The sequence below is a fragment of the Stegodyphus dumicola genome, chromosome 8 (assembly GCF_044657685.1).
Source record: "Stegodyphus dumicola isolate Sdum_Otavi_A_Nest chromosome 8, ASM4465768v1".
NCBI lineage: Eukaryota > Metazoa > Arthropoda > Arachnida > Araneae > Eresidae > Stegodyphus > Stegodyphus dumicola.
The window spans coordinates 150936174-150953552 of record NC_140775.1 but is presented as its reverse complement, the minus strand read 5'-3'; the positions used below and the strand labels follow the sequence as shown (position 1 = coordinate 150953552).

Sequence of the window (17379 nt, the reverse complement as noted above, 5' to 3'; positions counted from 1 at the left end):
TTTCCGGCAGCTTTGGTTTCTGGTAACTTTGAGAATCGAGAGACTGACATGTGCAGTGCATGCTAAATTAAAGGAAATACCCTCCCATTCTCATATAAAACAAAATCGGTTTAATCCTAGTATACGGTACACATGGGATTTGGCAACATTTTGAGGAGCACTAAACAGGTCATTTTGGTGTTGACGACAATTTTCAAAATCGTGTCAAGGCCATAGAATATACTAGGATTTTACCACAAAATCTTTTAAACTTTTTTTTTAATAAATACCTTATTTGTCATTTTTCAGTAAAATTAAAAAAAAGTAATCAGTCATCTAGGTTAACCATTTAACTATATTCACCAAAATATTGTTAATTAATGTAATTCAAGTAATTAATTTTGTATTAATGTCGTTAGTACCATTTAATGTGGCTTCCTCCCTCTAAATTTATTTGTTATTAGTTAATAATACTTCTAAATTTCAGGCAGTTTTCTGTAGCATGATCCTGAAACTAATTCTAGCAGTATGATGACATACTATTACGAATTTAATGCACATATTTTTTATGTATGGTGCTAAATAAATACAAAGTACCTGAATTTGCTTTAAAATATCATTAAATATATTTCTATCTTTTGTTTAGCTGCAAAATGTCTGCAAAAAAAGACATTTTTAAATCCAGATTGGGCAGATTCTAATCTCAATCTTCAGTGGAAAAAAAAACAACTCCTATTATAGTTATGATAGTAATGCTTTTGGGATTATATATATATTATATATAAGTCAAATGTAATTGGCCAATTTTTGTGTTTTCAAATGGTACCATAATTAATTTACCTCTCGGCACAGCCAACATGCATTATGCAGATAGGCTGGGATTTTCTTAAAACACACCTGGAAAACCTGGAAAAGTCAGGGAATTTCATTCTCCTGCAAGTGGCAACCCTGTAACAAAAATGTTTAATAAATAATTCCACTTATTAATAATTTTTTCCTACAATTGTTATAGTAGATTTCTAATGTATTGATTTTGAAAGTTCTCTGTTTGTTGTGTATCATATTGTCTGGATCAAAAATAGGAAATACGTTGTGATAATAAAATTTTGGAATAACATAGATTGTGGTTTTATATATACATTAGTTATTCCCCTACCTCCAAACAGCAGTGTTCTTTTTTTTAATGTCTTGATATTTTATTTTGTGTTTTCTACCTTTGACATTGTTTTATGTCTTCTAGCTATGCCACTTTACATTCATGAAACAAGTGTAGGCTTTTAAGATTAAATGAAATGTTTCCAGAAGTGGGTGGAATTTTAATTTGGTTTAATAGTAAAGAGTTAATTTTATTTATTGGCTCCAAGTTTACCATTAAGGTATTAGATTGTAAGGTAAAGATTTCAGAATTGGGCTTTCATTAACTTATTTATTATGTTATCAAGATTCTGTTTTATGTCTTCTATATATCTTTCTATATCCTGTTTTATGTCTTCTAGCTATGCCACTTCACATTCATGAAACAAATGCTGAAACAAGTGTAGGCTTTTAAGGATTGAATGGAATCTTTGGCTTTTATTAACTTATTTATTATGTTCTCAAGAATGCTTGTTACAGAGGCAGTTGCCATATTTGTTATATGCCATTCAAAAATATTTAATGTTCCTCTAAAGATAAATAATTATTTTTTGATGCTTCATCTTAGAAAGGTCCTCTAGTAACAAAATAGGTAATACGGATGAATATTAGTAATTTGTTCTGTTTGCATTAGCAACCAGGCTGGTTGCGTGGGATTTTTCTAGTTTTCTCCCTGTGTAATGTGACTACAAGCGGCCTTTTTTTTTTTTAGCCAGAAGGTTTTATACAAAAATAGCCCTTCCCCCTCTTTCTCCTTTAAGAGTATAACAGGAATATCGACCACTTTTACTCAGAAACTCCTTACAAAGGTATCCTTTTGTCATAATTTAGTTGACGGAACTGTGTCTTTCGAATGTGATTCAGAGTGCTCTATTTAGCATGAAATTCGCGTTTGAACATACACTCACTTCCAAAAGTTAAGCACGGAGAGAAAAATGCTAATTTCCGGAAGCCAGTCAGAATTGAAGAGGATGCTATTCGCTGCAAAGGTAGATGGAAGTGTGCAAATATGTTAGGTAACAGCCAATTGCGCTTTCATGTCAAGAAATATGCAAAAAAGGCAGTCTTATAAAAAGCCAGCTTTATGAAGGGTTACAGAAGTTGATTGTAAGTGCTGATAGAAGGTGTTTAAAACTTTCATACAATTTGTTTTCAAGACATACATGTTTCTATGACTTCCTGAAGACGAATGGAAGATTCTGAGCACTGGCGTGCTGTGGGGCTCATTGAAGCAGGACAGTCAATCACAGATGTTGCTCTTTTATTCGGCGTCATCATTCTGTAATTTCACGTTTATGGAAACAATTCCAAACCACACGGACAGTTGTCCGAAGGCCCGTAGCCGGTTGCCCAAGGGTTACAACCCCCTCGGAAGATCGCTATATTGCTATTGTAGCCAAGCGGAAATGCAGAGCGACTTCTACACATGTGACATCTATGGTTACAGTGTCCATTGGTAAGGCGATATCTGCAGCTACTGTACACCGAAGATTACATATGAGTGGACTCTATGCCCAGGTACCTCGAGTTTGTGTTTCTCTATCCGTCCAATTAAGGGGGGCACAATTACAGTGGTACTGGAAACATGTCAATTGGAATGTGTTTGACTGGGGCAATGTCATGTTTACTGATGAGTCAAGATTTACTCTGGAGCCAGATGACAAGCGTATAAGGATATGGCATGAACTATGAACATGCAATCAGTAACAAAACATCACCAAACATAACGCATTCCGAGGCGGAAGCATTATGTTGTGGGCAGGGATTTCATTAGGATACCGCAACGACCTGCACATCTTTAAACGGGGTTCTTTGATGGCTGTCCGGTATCAAGATGAAGTCCTAGAACCCATTGTGAGATTGTACGCTGCAGCAGTTGGCCCTACTGTTGTTTTAATGGACGATAACTCACGTCCCCATAGAGCTGACATCGTCGATGACTACCCGGAGAGTGAAAGGATTGCGCTTATGGCGTGGCCAGCATATTCGCTCGACCTTAATCCCATTGAAAATCTTTGGAATGCTCTCAGCCGTGCTGTATCTTTACGTTTCCCACCTCCAGCCACTGTTATTGAGCTGGAAACTGGTCTACGAGAAGAATGGCGATTGCTTAATTCTGTGGTAGTTGACCATCTAATTGAAAGCATGGCCACAAGGTGTAAACTTTGTATACAGATGAGGGGGGATCACATACCCTATTAATGTCCTTTTTGTTTTCATTTTATGCAATTCATTTTCACTTTATACATAATTCTGTCAAGTCTCCAGTATGTCATTATTGGATAACTAACAAAAATTTAATATTGTTTTCATTTTTGTATGTAATTATTAATTTTGTTTTTATGCATAAATATATCTGCTACTTTCCTGCTGATTTTTCTGTCAATCAAAGCAGTATTTGTTGATTTTTTTGCGTTTTACATCTTCATGCTTAACTTTTGGAAGTGAGTGTAAATTGTGGTGTCTGTATCTTATTTAATATTTTTTAATGTTGTTTTTATTACATATGATCTGTTCCTCTACATTACTTCAAATCTTTGGAAATGTTTATTGTAGTTGCAGAAAATATATTTATGTTCTTTAACTTATGGAGCACTAACTCATAAGTCAGCTTTGAATTACACTTGATTTAACCCTTTGTGGCTCAGTGTTCCACTACATGGAACACCCAAATTGAATCACTTCTGAAACCTTTAAATTCAACCGTAAATAAATAAAAAAATGCCTTTATAATATACTTTGAACTTTTCTTTTTAAACAGTAGATAGCAGCATATCACAAGGAGACACAGAATTTTCATTTATTATGTGTTATTAAAATCCACCTTTTTTCAAGTAATTTTCTCTATTTTTTTAATGATATAAAAAATTTTATTTGAAAAACAATTTAGGCATAATATTACTGGCTGTACTCCAAATTATTTATTCTATATTTTTTTAATCTTTCATTCAAAAACCATACGCAGAATCATTGAATAAACCCGGGTGTTCCATTAGCAGGAACACTGCGCCTTTAGCGATCTCATGCTGTTACGAATCAGAACCTCTGTGCTTAGGAGAAAACATCCGTTGTTTTGGGGGCCAAATGAATTCAAACAAAGCAGTATTGAGGGGTGAGGTGTGTTTTGTGTTATGAAAGCCCTAATATTGGCATCTGGAATTTTTTGGGAGTAGTTTTTAGGCGGGAATTTTATTAGTAGGTTGACTCATCTTTACTTAGACCTGCGCGAATTTTTTGCTGTCGCTTTTTAGTCTCATTCCCGTTTATTTTCAATGATTGTGTAGATATTTTTCATGTATGATATTATAGGCTTATTTTTCTTTATTGTTAATATTAATCGTAGTTAATTATTTTAAGCGTAGTTGGTTTGTGCTTCCATCAAAAACATGTGACTTGCTTTGAACAATTTCACGAAGCTAAGAAATAGGAAAATTTGTAAATATTTTTGTATATAGGACTTGTGTATATAGATATTTATCTCATTTATCTGTATATATTCAAGAATATTGTGTATATCCAGGAAACCATGTATACAGCCATAATACAGAGTTTTTTTCATTCTTATACAAACGCTTCTACTCATTTTCGTGCTTCACTGCAATGCTCACTTAGTCGCACTTTTAAAAGCTCTGGCGGCGCAGTGTTCCACCTCATGGAACACCCACAGAATTAAAACGGTAAGTGCAATTTTTACAAAATTTTACCTGTATACTTCTTTAGAACTAAATAGACTGCATACAACTTTTTTTTTTTTTTTTTTTTTTTTTTGAAATTCTGATGTTAAAGTATAGTGCACCACAAAGGGTTAAAGGCTTGAAATTTCTGATTCCCTCCCCAAGAATTTGATCTGAGAGTATTTCTCTTTAATTATGGTTAGAAGCTTCAGTGTTATCTATATTCTTGCCATTCCACAATTATTTAATTATTATCTCTTATCTTTTCGTAATTAGCGAGTTTCTGATCACTGGGACTAGTTCTCTCTTAAAGTATAGGCACTATGACCTTATTCTGACACTCCCATAAGTAAAGAGGCCCATATTTTGGCAAATTTATTATTATTATGGAGGGAGAGCTGTTATGGGTTAAAGCCCTAGAATAGAACAAAAGACAGGAGTCCCTGATTCTCTTCTCGCATCTTTTTAAAGTTGTACTGAACTGTATATCTACAGGAATTTACATGTGAGAATGTAACTTCTACATTTACTTAAAATGAATGATGCAAGGTGTATGACATGTTTCAGAGTATAAGAGAGGAAGAAGAAGGATTAATTATTTCTGATATCACTATGTCTTCTTGATGAACTTTTGTTTTTTCAAAATTTCTATGCAGTTTCCCTTTAGCATTTTTACAGTTATTTAATAATTATAACACAGATCAGTTTCATATATTTAATATAGCACCATGTGCATATGTCCAGCAGTTGACATATACGCATGGTGTTATATGATATATATATTGTGAAATTAATATATACATAAAGCATACTATGCTTAAGATCCATTTCTCTTTTACTTGAATATATTTTTATTTAATTTGGGAAGACTGCCTTGCATTTACTGGAATATAATGCAATAATGTTATAGTAATCATTTATTTTTTTCTTTGTAGATGATAACGAAGCAGAACGAAATAAAATAATAGCAGAAATGAAGAACTACAGACCTAATACAGTAAGATTTCAAAGCAATACTCTATCATATTTATAATCTGTGTTATATTATTAAATATTAATGTGTGATTTTTTAAAGCAGGAGAGATAAAAAAAATTAGCAACGCCTTCACCGGGAATCAAACCGCGGACCTCTGGAAAAAACGCCCAGTGTGCAGATCACCACGAAGGCACGCGAGGAAGCGGGAGAAATACCTTATATACTCCCCCTTTTAAAGGACAACTGGGGTTTTTAGGGGACCCAATCACCAAATCCTGGGTGTGGAGAATCATTTTTCTTCTTTTTTTTCTTTTGGGACATGGCTAGGTCAGCCTTTAGTCAATCTCCGACTTTTACTGCCTATCATGGCTATACGCCATAGGCTTGGTAAAATTAAGGTAACAGCAGATGTCCTCCATGCCAGCAGGCGAAGCAAGAACAGGTGCATAAAGCATGTATGTTGAAAATTTAGAAAAATAAATATCTAGTTGCTAAGTAGAAATCATCTGGGTGGAGCTGTCCGGGCTGTGAGTATCCTCTCCAAGTTGAAGAAAGGCAATTCGACGAGGCCAGTCACATGGGTGGTCACCCACCCAAGTACTGACCCTGGGAACTGCTGCTGGAAACAGTATGCCTGTAAAGTGGAAAAAGTTAGTTACAAGAAGAGAGAATATGCAGTTTCTTGTGTATTTAGCAGATTAATGTGTAGAGAATCATCAACCACCACCCTTTTAGTATGGGCACTCCTTGTAGAGACATTAGAATTTTTTAAAGCGGGAGAGATGAAAAATGAGCAACGCCTTTGCTGGGAATCGAACTGCTGACCTCTGGAATGCGGACCACTACACCAGGAATTTGGGAGAAATACCTTATAAATATTCCTCATTAAAATTATATGCATAAGTACATACGTGGGAAAAAAAAGTATTAAACATGACTGACTTTTAATGTGCATGAAGCTGCAGTGCAGAGAAATCCACACTACTAAATACTTTGCTTTTACTTTGAAAAACAAGTTTAAAGCTATATATATATTATAGAGTGAAAGAGAATCGAGTTTTGATTAACTGATCTTCAATAAGACTGACAAAGTTGAAATGTAGAATTTGAAATCGGTGTTAATTGTTCTTGGTGAATGAAATTTTACCCCCCCCCTTTTTTTCCCCTTTCCCTTTGCTGCTTGCCATAAATCAACAGCATTGGAGTGTATGGAAGTGTCTTAAATGTTTCTACCTTATTTCCCTTAGACAATATTTGAACTTGGACCACTTGCAAAAACACAAGCTAATGTAGTCATGCGACAGAAGAGGAAGTCTCATGATGTGCTTTTAAAACCTAAAATATATTCTTCTGCACCTCTTGTAGAAAGTAATGAGGAGTCTAAGAAGCAAGTCTTTGAAACTGAAGAAGAAAACTATTTATTGGTAAGTAAACTCTTGTGACATTTTTATGGCTGCATTTCCAAAGTTTGGTTTTTCCTCACAAAATATTAATAATAAAATCAATGCACCATAAATTATAAAATAAGTTGCTGTAGTTTCCTTTGTCTTAATTATCATATATTCATTTGGGTTATTACTATGATCCAAGAGTTGAATTCCATGTTTCAAAAAAACAGAGTTTCATACAGATATCCTTCTAATGCCTGCGTACTCACATGGTATATTACTCTGGGCATCATGAAGGTAGGAAGTAAGATGGAGTGGCCCTAAACCAGTTTCCTCCATACACTGCTTTCATGCACTGGCTATCCCTTCGTGGTGACCAAAACATTGGGTCATTTAGCATTAACTTCAATGGGTTTTGATTTGATCGGATGTAAATATTTTGTAATTACATCATAAATGTGCATATAGATGTAAATATTTTCTTTTTCTACAATACTTCAGAGTCGTAAGTATATGTAAAGTATACATTTTTAAACAACATTGTGTTCTGAATGAAATTAAATGCTATACTTTTCACAGAACAGTTTAATTTGAATGAAATATTTCACAAGTTAATTACATTAGAAACAATTTTTAACATAATTCGATTTTATTCTGTTAAGGATGACAAAAATTAGGATCAAAGTTTATTGTATTATTAATATTAAAATTATGCATTATTGCTTTTCTATTTATAGATCTTCCTAAAATACTTTCTCAAATATGACGATTTTTTTAGCTTCTGAGACATCTTTTAAATCGAAAAATCTAAGTCAATTTATGATTAATGCTCTATTTGGTCCATTTCAAACTAGAGCACCTTTTATTTTAATAGCAAAATATGTTAAATAGTACTTAACTTTCTCTGAATGTTTCTGAAAGGGAATAAAAAAAGGGGGTACTATTCCGTTTTGAGGACCTTAAAGAAATTGCAGCGAAAATATATGCAAAAAGATCGCCAAATCTAGCAAACGAGCCCATTTAACAGCGCGCCAAATCTAGCGTTCGCGCTGATTTCAGATTGCGGAAGTTGATATAGTTCTATATTTCTTAAGACGCCATTGAAATACTAGTTTAATTTTTAAATCCTTTTTTGATATCCTATGGATTTAACAATTTGGGAATTGCCCATGAAGAAAAGTCGGCAGTAGAATTTTGGATAAAGTGCAGAATCGCCCACTGCTTGACGCGTTTTTAAGAATTCCACATACTCAGTATCCATATACACATCGACCTATTTTCACTTAAAACAAATCCCAGAATTTCACAAAAAGGGCACTGCGCACACCCTTGACTTTATCTATGTACACATCGACATATTTTCTCTTAAAAAGTAAAAGAAAATTGACAAAAATCCAGTTGTTTTTACCCTTATAAAAAGTAGCAAACAAATAAGAGGGCGATTCTGCACTTTACCGAGAATTTTTTCAAAGAAAAAGCATCATTTATTATATAAAATTATGTTTGAACAACAAACGAGATGAAATTATGCTTTAGCAATAACTCGGTAGCGAAATAGCGATGCAGGCATCCATTCAGTTATGTTTAGCAATTTTTATATAAATTATAATAATAAAAATGTATTATATGAAATTAACCTTTCATCTAAATTAAAACATCAATCTTAGATAGTTATTTACTATTATACTTCCTTTCTTGCATTAGGGTTGCCCAAATTATTTTTGGCAGCACTGGCATCAACAATAGTTTGGTGATTTTTTACGGCCCTCAAAAACGAATAGTACCAAAAAAGGTTTTATTTAAATAATATTTAAAACTTGTAACTGGGTTATTATAAAATGTAAGGGGAATAATTCTTTTAATTATACTTATCAGATTTGTTTACCCTTAATTTCAACAATACATATTCTAAAACTCTTCTTTATTACTTTCTTAAGTACGCATCTCATAGAATTTGCTTTAAAATGCCTTTTAACAGATTGCTTTCCAGTACAAACAATTCTTGCTTAAGTGGTTTTATAACGTATTTGTCGACAGGATCTCCATTTATGTTTACAATTCAGTGTTGATGTTATTATATATTTAGATAATATTTATAATCATTATAAATTTAGATTTCTTCATAGTAACTTTCACAGGTGTTTATGAATAAATAAATCCTTCATTTCAAATGCATATATAAATAATTTAATAAATATTTATGTATTTTATTAAAGGCAGATGCATGCTTTTTGCAAGCATATGAATAAATACCCATACATATTTCATATTTTTCTTTTCCGGCATGTGCAAATCTTTAATTTCTGTGCATTCACTATATTTTTCGAGTAAAGTAATTTACAATGATTTAGCATATACCCGAAATTTTTACATAAGAAATGTGTATAAATATAATTTGAATGAATATTACCTGCATTATTTTTAATACCCGCTCAAAGGTCAGTTTTTATTCAAAATTCCTCCATTCTCTCTCCCTTTAGGCAGATAACCCTTACTCTATTTAATAAAAACTTAACTGACCTATGTTGCCTAATTACAAATATTTTAACATGAATACTTTTATATTTACATTTAGCCATCAAGTTTCAAACTTTTGACTTAAAACACGTTTTAGGATACATTCATCATCAAATTCAGATCTCCTAGTGGATTTATTTTGGCGGAGCACTCAATACCTCTTTTAGCAATTTTACACAGTTTACTAATTATCTGATAATATAATAAATAATAACTATCAAGGAAAAGTTAACTTACTGGCATATATGTGTGTATATTTATTAATTTTAATGAGGATTGCAGCATTTGGTGGTAATTTTATTTTTTACTTAACCCAAATAAGTAAAACATGTAAACCCAAAGTGATTATTTTTAAGTTATATAAAAATAAAATGGTAAGTTTAAAATGAATGACTGTAAAGCCTCTCCTCTAAAAATTTTTAAAAATTACAACTCACAATAATATGTGGATGACGAAAAAAAGTATTTTATTTGGAACATAAAATGTTTAAATACTTTTAAAACTCCAATTGTATATGACAGTTTTACATGTAGACTCTAAATTAATAAATTTTCTGTAGATCATAAAGTAACAAAAAACTCCTTTAATTTTTTACAGTATTGTTATATATATGTTAAGTCTCTTTTTGAAAAAAAAATTAATATATTATGACTTATTATTGTAGTATTTTTCCTTAAAGCATTATTTCTTTATTGTGCTTTAATTAATATCCAAAAATAAGCATTTGTAAATTGATGTATATTTTATTGTTTCCAAAATGATGAGAAAAAATATCTTTTAAAATAATAATGGAAAATAATTTAATATAAATATAACTAGAATCATATAAGTAGTTCATTTTGCAACATTTTGATTGGGAAAAGACAAAAGTGTTTTTTTTATGAACTATTGATAATGTCTGCAATGCAAAAAAGTTCATTATGAACATTTCATAACATTTCTGGAAATTATTTGGCCAGTGCTGTAACTCTAAACTTAACACTTGAACAGCATCACTCACCTTTAAATTAGGCAAAAAAATTAGCCATAAATTGGCATAGATGTTGTCTTTGAATTTCTTCCCAAAGAAGGACTTCTGTTTGACGTTTTTTGCCTAGTTATAAATGGTTGACTAAAATCAAAACAAAGATGTTTGTGATTTAATCCCTTACTTTTTGACATTTCTCTGTCACTTGGTAATTTTTGTAATCTGTTTTAGCCTTGTTTGGTGACTTATTTACCTTTTATTTGATGTTGATCACAATAATCAAAGTATTTTTCATGTTTTCATATACAAACAAATTGGACTTTGGTAGTTCGATAACAATTACTGAATGTTAACTTAGCTAGCTATCAGAGACAAATATGAACTAAAAATAAATCATTCTGAACTGAACTTTCATATGAAGCACATCTCATTTGCTCTCATCTTCTCTGTGCAGCTAGATTGCCATTGGTACTGTTCTTGCTGCAATATTTTAATTTAAAAATGTAAAATTCATTCAATAACAAGCACTTGTAGTGCCTGTTTATTAATAGTGCATTAAAAGTGTTTTTTCAAGAATAAAAAGTATTCAATCTGCCGTGATTGCATCAAGCTCTTAATAAAATAAATTGTCGTTGTTAATATCTCAGCCACCATCATTTAAATTATTTCATATATATATTTTTTTAATTTTCCTCAAGAGCTATAAAATTATTTATAATGCATAGTAATGCATTAATTATTTCTTAAAGTTAATTGAATATATAACTGTTAATTTTTCAGAGCCTTTCTCAGAAACTTGATAGAAAAGATAAAGTAAAAAATGCAAAAAAGAAGATTGGTAATTACAGAGATACTGAACATTATTTATCATATATATCATCAGAACATTACAAAGAAAAAGGGTAAGCTTATATGACTTATGAGTTATCTAATGCCATATGTATTTAAAATCAAATTTATATCTGTGTCAGATTCTGAAAAGTGCTATTATATAGGGCAGTTTTTTTAATATGTCTATTTCTTTACTTTTTTCAAGTATTTGCTGTAATTATTTACTTTGTGACTATAAATTAACTCAGAAAAAAGTTGAAATAATTTGGTATGTGCATTAATGGCCCATTGGTACATGCATTAATGGCCCGTATGAAATTGCTTAACTGAAGCTGATGTGATGTAAGTCTGTCATTTTAAAGTCTTATCAAAGAAAATTTTCCTTTTCCTGAGGGAAACTGGCTTGTATACACATTACAAATGAGGAAAACAACTACAGTCAAAAGTCGTTAATCCGGACTCGTCGGGACTTCGGCGATTCCGGATTATCGATTTTTCCGGATTATAGATCATCAGTTTAAATCTCGTAAGATGGCATGCAGAAATTCTAAAATTGAAAATATGAAACCGTAATTTATGAAATAAAGAACAATTATGATCTAAAGGGTATCAAAATTTAAAAAAAAAAAAAAAAAAAAAAAAAAGCTTGATATTTATTTGTTTACTTTATTAAACATTTCTTTCAATGTAAGTTGTTTAAGTTGCTTCGTTTTATGTGATAATACTTTCTCTTTAATTCTATAAACAGACATAATTTCTTGTTCAGTTACAAAGTCCCGCTGTTCAAGTCCCGTAATTGCTGTGCCGAGAATACCGACTGACTTGTCAATCGAAATTTTTTCATTTTCACTAACCTCTCTGTCACTTTCTTCATGTCTTTATACATTTTTTGCAGCAATTCCACTTTTTGTTTGATGGACATCGAAACATACTTTCGTTTTGTAAATCCTTTGGGAGCTCCAGCATCAGAAAATATTTGACATAATAGAAAGTTCAAGTTTGCTTTTATAAAATTGCTCTTACAGTCTGCAAAAAATAATAAGCCGGATCCAATTCAAAGATTAAGGAATAACGCAATCATCAACATTAACTGAAATAGATAATTAGATAATTTTAGCTTATACCGTCTGTTATACATTAAACGCGCACGCGAAAACGTATTCTGCGCTTGCGCACACGCATATGCGCAGCCGTAAAGGTCTTACACGCATGCGTAAACGCCTATGCGCATGTGCAGAAAGTTTTTAGCTTTGAGGTCCGGATTATGTGTGTCCGAATTAACGACTTTTGACTGTATTTGCCTGGAATCGAATCCCGATCAGAAGAACTACCGGTGTTCAACAGCTTCACCATTCAGCCACTAGTGGGCCATTCTCCAGGAAAGAGTGATTAAACCTAGAATTTTAACATGAGGACTTTTTTGTGGTCAAAATATCTAACAAGGATCAGAAACAACTTTAAATCTTTGTGATCTGAAGTATGTGTGTAAATGGTCATCAATTTTTTTTAATACTTTAATTTTTGATATTCAATCTGTAGACCTAAACAACTGATTGTGCATGATCATGTGGAATAAAAATACTGCTTCAGTCAATGCAATGTGCCATTTCTTCTCATCAAATTCGTTTTTGCAAAAATGTTGCCTAACAATATAGGAAGATGCTGTTTCTTAATTTGCCTTCATAGTTTTTGAGTGGGGGACTCAATGTGTCATGTATGTGTTACCATAAATAACTGAAAATGTTGAATTGCATCCAATGTAGCGAACATTAGAATAAATTTTCGTTTGTTTTATAAAAGAAAATATTTTTGCCATGCAATTTGCAACTTCTTTCCTTGCTCAATATTTGGAAGAATTCTGAAAAAATTTAGTTTAGGAAATTTTAGTATTTGTACTAAAAAATTAAATCTGTTACACCTTAACAGGAGAAAATACAGTTTGTTTTCCTAACCTCTAAAAATGCTTACTGTAGCACTTGATTTAATTGATGAGATGTATGTATTTATAGGTCATAGTAGTTGAAGGACTGAGTTGTTGACATCGAGCATACCTAGTCAATGCAATCGGTCTGGTGGCATGGAAAACAGATGTCAATGAATGTGTGTACATCATCTGAGAGCTCGTGAGAGAATGAAGAACTGTTGGCCTCTGCTGTCATTTGTCTGTCTGTTAAGATGCTGATTCCTGACCATATGGCCACAAACATATACCACATCACCAGTGCAGATGAAACATTACACATATTAAGGGATTACTTGAGCTAAATGATTTATTAGTGCCATGTGATTGATGTACAACAGAAGGATAGACTAAGTCAGTTTTGGGTTCATTGAAAAGTTCCATGCTGTCCTCACCATGACAGCATGCTGGCATATTGTCAACACCATCACCAGTATGTCACTCCCCACACATAAAAATATGCTTCATAATAGCATATCATTATATGCCCAATGCCACCAGTACAAGCTTCCAAAAATAATATGATCCATAAGTGGAATACTTTAGCAACTAAATTTATTTTAACGAATCTTTAATTGCTGGACTCCTATCCATGTAGAACACAGAGCTGGAATCTGAAACAAATGGTCACCCTACCTATGTGGATCAAATTTTCAAATGGTTTTTTATTTTTTTTTCCCCGTGGGTTGAATTACTTTTCTTTACATGTTTTGTTTTTTAAACTCGGTATGTGTAAAAAGAAAATTTTTAAGCTTTTTACTTCCTTGTATGAAGTAAAGGAATGTATTGTAATTGTGAAAATTTTCGGTTTTCAGTTTTCAATGAAAATATTCATTCTGAATTTTTTTTTTAATGACATCTGTATATACAGACAGAATAAAGGACTGTTTATTCCAAAATGGAGTATCTCATGTAATTAAAAAGCGATTAGTCATAGAATGTTGAAATTATGGGACTGCTATAAAATCTAGTTGTGCATCTCTCTTCTTATCAGCAGTGCCAGAAGAGCACTTTGTTGGAAGGATTTTTTAATATTTCATGTAATTCAAGACAGTTGGCTGTAGAATGTTGAAATTTTATATATGGGACTTCTATAACATCTGGTTATGCACCTTTCTGATTTTTACTTCCTTGTACGAACTAAGGTGTTATAACCATGAAAATTTTTTGGTTTTAAGATTTCAATGGAAATACTCGTTTTCCAAATCCATTTTGACTAGTTTCGTCGTGATGTCTATGTGTACATATGCCGTATAACTTAAAAACTGTTTGCCGTAAAGTCTCAAAGTTTTCTGTTTGGGACTCTTATAATAAATATCTTGTTAGATATCTCTCTTTTGGGCTGCAATCGGCAATGCCAAAAGGGCACATTACTGGAAGGGTTTTTTAAACCTAGTAAAAACATGTTAAAAATGTAGATTAAAATATAGTAACCTTCCAATGTTTTGTTTTTGTTTTCATTTTGTTGGTGGTTACATCACGATAATTTTAAAAGCATAGTATTAGATAGATAAGACTTACATTTATTTAAAGAGCTAGGGCTTTTACTTTATCCTAATTTATTCAGGTAAGATTGATGAATAAATAACTGTGCAAATATTTGATGTTAATAAAAACTAATATTTTAGCTGGTGTAACTGCCCACTTTGTTAAAGAAGTAGAGGATTGTATCTCACTTTCAAATGAAATAAGTTAAAGTGAAGTGCAGCAAAAAAAAAATTTTTATTATTTAATGTGTTTCCACTTCAGATTTAAGCTTGTTTATAGTTTTAATGCTATAGTTCTTTTTTTTTTTTTTTTTTTAATTATTATTATCCCTCTCACTACTTACTTCGACCTGTAGGGGTTGGACTGATAAAGACGCAGAGTACTTTGACTAATTTTGTAAGATTATGTTAAGTATTAAAGTCTAATTTTTAATTTGTGTCTGTTAGTTCAAAAACAGGCTGATGTTCATTGCACCAACCCACAGATGTTTGATTTTGCAGTGAAAGATGTAAATTTATCTGTTCCTTTTTCATTTTGGGTTTTAACATTTTTTACACCTTTCATGCAATTTACCACCATGCTTTTGTTTTGTATTATTTATTGCATATGGCTTATTTCAAATCAAATATGGGATAGATTTTAAGCATATTAATTTAATTTAAATTATTTTGCATTATTACCACCACTTGATGCTGGTATCAGCTGGATTAGGTTTTGAATTGCTTTTGACTTTGTATTTAATGGTTTATATATATATATTTGAAGAAATCCTATGTATATCCTAAGTCACGCTTTTGAGACACGAAAAATGCAATTTAAATTTCGACAATCGGTCCAGAAGAACGGAAGGTATAGAACTGTTCCTTTTTTTGTGTGTGCAAGATGTACTTGAAATCTTTTTCTTTTAATATACTGCTTAATTTCTTGAACATATTTCAGTTGTGTGCCATATTTCAGTGGTTTCAGGGGAGAATTAAAATGCTGTTGATCATAGGCATTGATGGTCCACTTCTTAATATAAAACATTTTTGTATTTTACTCCTGTAAGATATTTACAGACCTGAGTGTCCAATGAATTTTAAATTCCTGCTGATCTACGCATGCTAATTTCCACATCAGTAACAGGAACTGATACCCATGTTTTCTAAGATATCTGAAGAGTAAACTAAAGACTCTTTATTTGTATATACAACTAGCTGGTGACAGGTCTGAGAACTGCTTTAGTGGATGCTCATAATTGTGCTGTTCTAATAATATTTAAACTGTAACAATGGGTGATCCATTTGGCTTCTCTCTGTTAATAGTGGGATTTATTCCCATAGAAATTTCTCAAGTAGAAAAACAGATATGTTTGCCTTTTAAGGACTTTTTTATTCAAAAACTTAACAATTTATTTGACAGATTAAACATCTCAAAAAAATGTTACATTTTGAACTTTATACATCAAAAACGTTTTAGCACATTTAGTGCATCTCTGCGTAACCAAATCAAGAACAGTCCAATCTCTCCATGCTTCAAAAACAAGGAGTCCCCAGTTGAAATCATTCATTCTTGAACCCCCTTTTTCATTCATTTAACTGGAATGTGGAAGGAAAGGACTTAGCAAACTTGATTTCAGGTCCACACACACACCAGAATGAAAACTGTTTACTATTAGCAAAATTTGTAATGTTACACTGAGTATAATGTATTTTGAATACAAAGTCATTTTTATTTATTTATCTCTGAATCATTTTGTTTCAGATTTTAGTAGCATATTCTAGAAAATTCTTATAGCTAGAACTGATCAGCAGTTAATAGATTGGTTGGTTAAATAAACTGCATTCTTGTTAAATAAAATTTAATGTAAATTTTTACCCCCTTGAAAGTATCTACGCAGATAAAATTAAGTAAGTGATGCTTAATTAAATGCACTTTCATTTTTATATAAAGTAATTGGATTAGAGTTTGTTTAAATTGAACATGTATTATTAAATTATTTTATTTGTATTAAAGTTATTTTTGGCAATCTGGTATCTTGAGTATGTTTAATGTAGGTCATGTTGATTTATGTTAAATTTTAAATACATCAATTTAGATTGCAGTAAATTTTCATGTGTGTTTGAATTTGGGATATATATAAAGCATTTAATTATTTACGAAACATGAAAGTACAATTTTGGGTTGTTTTTATTTGTAGTTTGGGCTTAGATAACAATTTTGAGCATCAAGCAGCTGGAGCTGTGCTAGACCTGACAGGAGATGATGAATTAACTTTACAGAAAATGAAAAGTACTATGCGTTGGTATGATACATTTTTATATTTTCATATTGCAAAGGTTGTCTGTATGGGGATTTTGCCATATAAAAAAAATTGTATAATTACAAAAATATCTCTATAATAGTGTCTCCTTTAAATTTTTAATTGTTTACTTGTTGTTAAAGACTTATTAATTGTTAAAGAATCTGCCTTATTCCAGTACAC

General features: G+C 31.6%; 1 protein-coding gene across 1 annotated transcript in view; it reads left to right on the top strand.

Annotated features, from left to right (window-relative positions):
* LOC118189131 (ATP-dependent RNA helicase DDX54) overlaps positions 1–17379 on the top strand; it is an 86103-nt gene that overhangs the window by 58056 nt on the left and 10668 nt on the right. Inside the window, exons 11-14 of the mRNA XM_035359674.2 lie at positions 5723–5784; positions 7011–7187; positions 11417–11538; positions 17095–17199. Of these exons, the coding sequence (XP_035215565.1) occupies positions 5723–5784; positions 7011–7187; positions 11417–11538; positions 17095–17199 (466 nt within the window). The remainder of the gene's footprint in view (positions 1–5722; positions 5785–7010; positions 7188–11416; positions 11539–17094; positions 17200–17379) is intronic.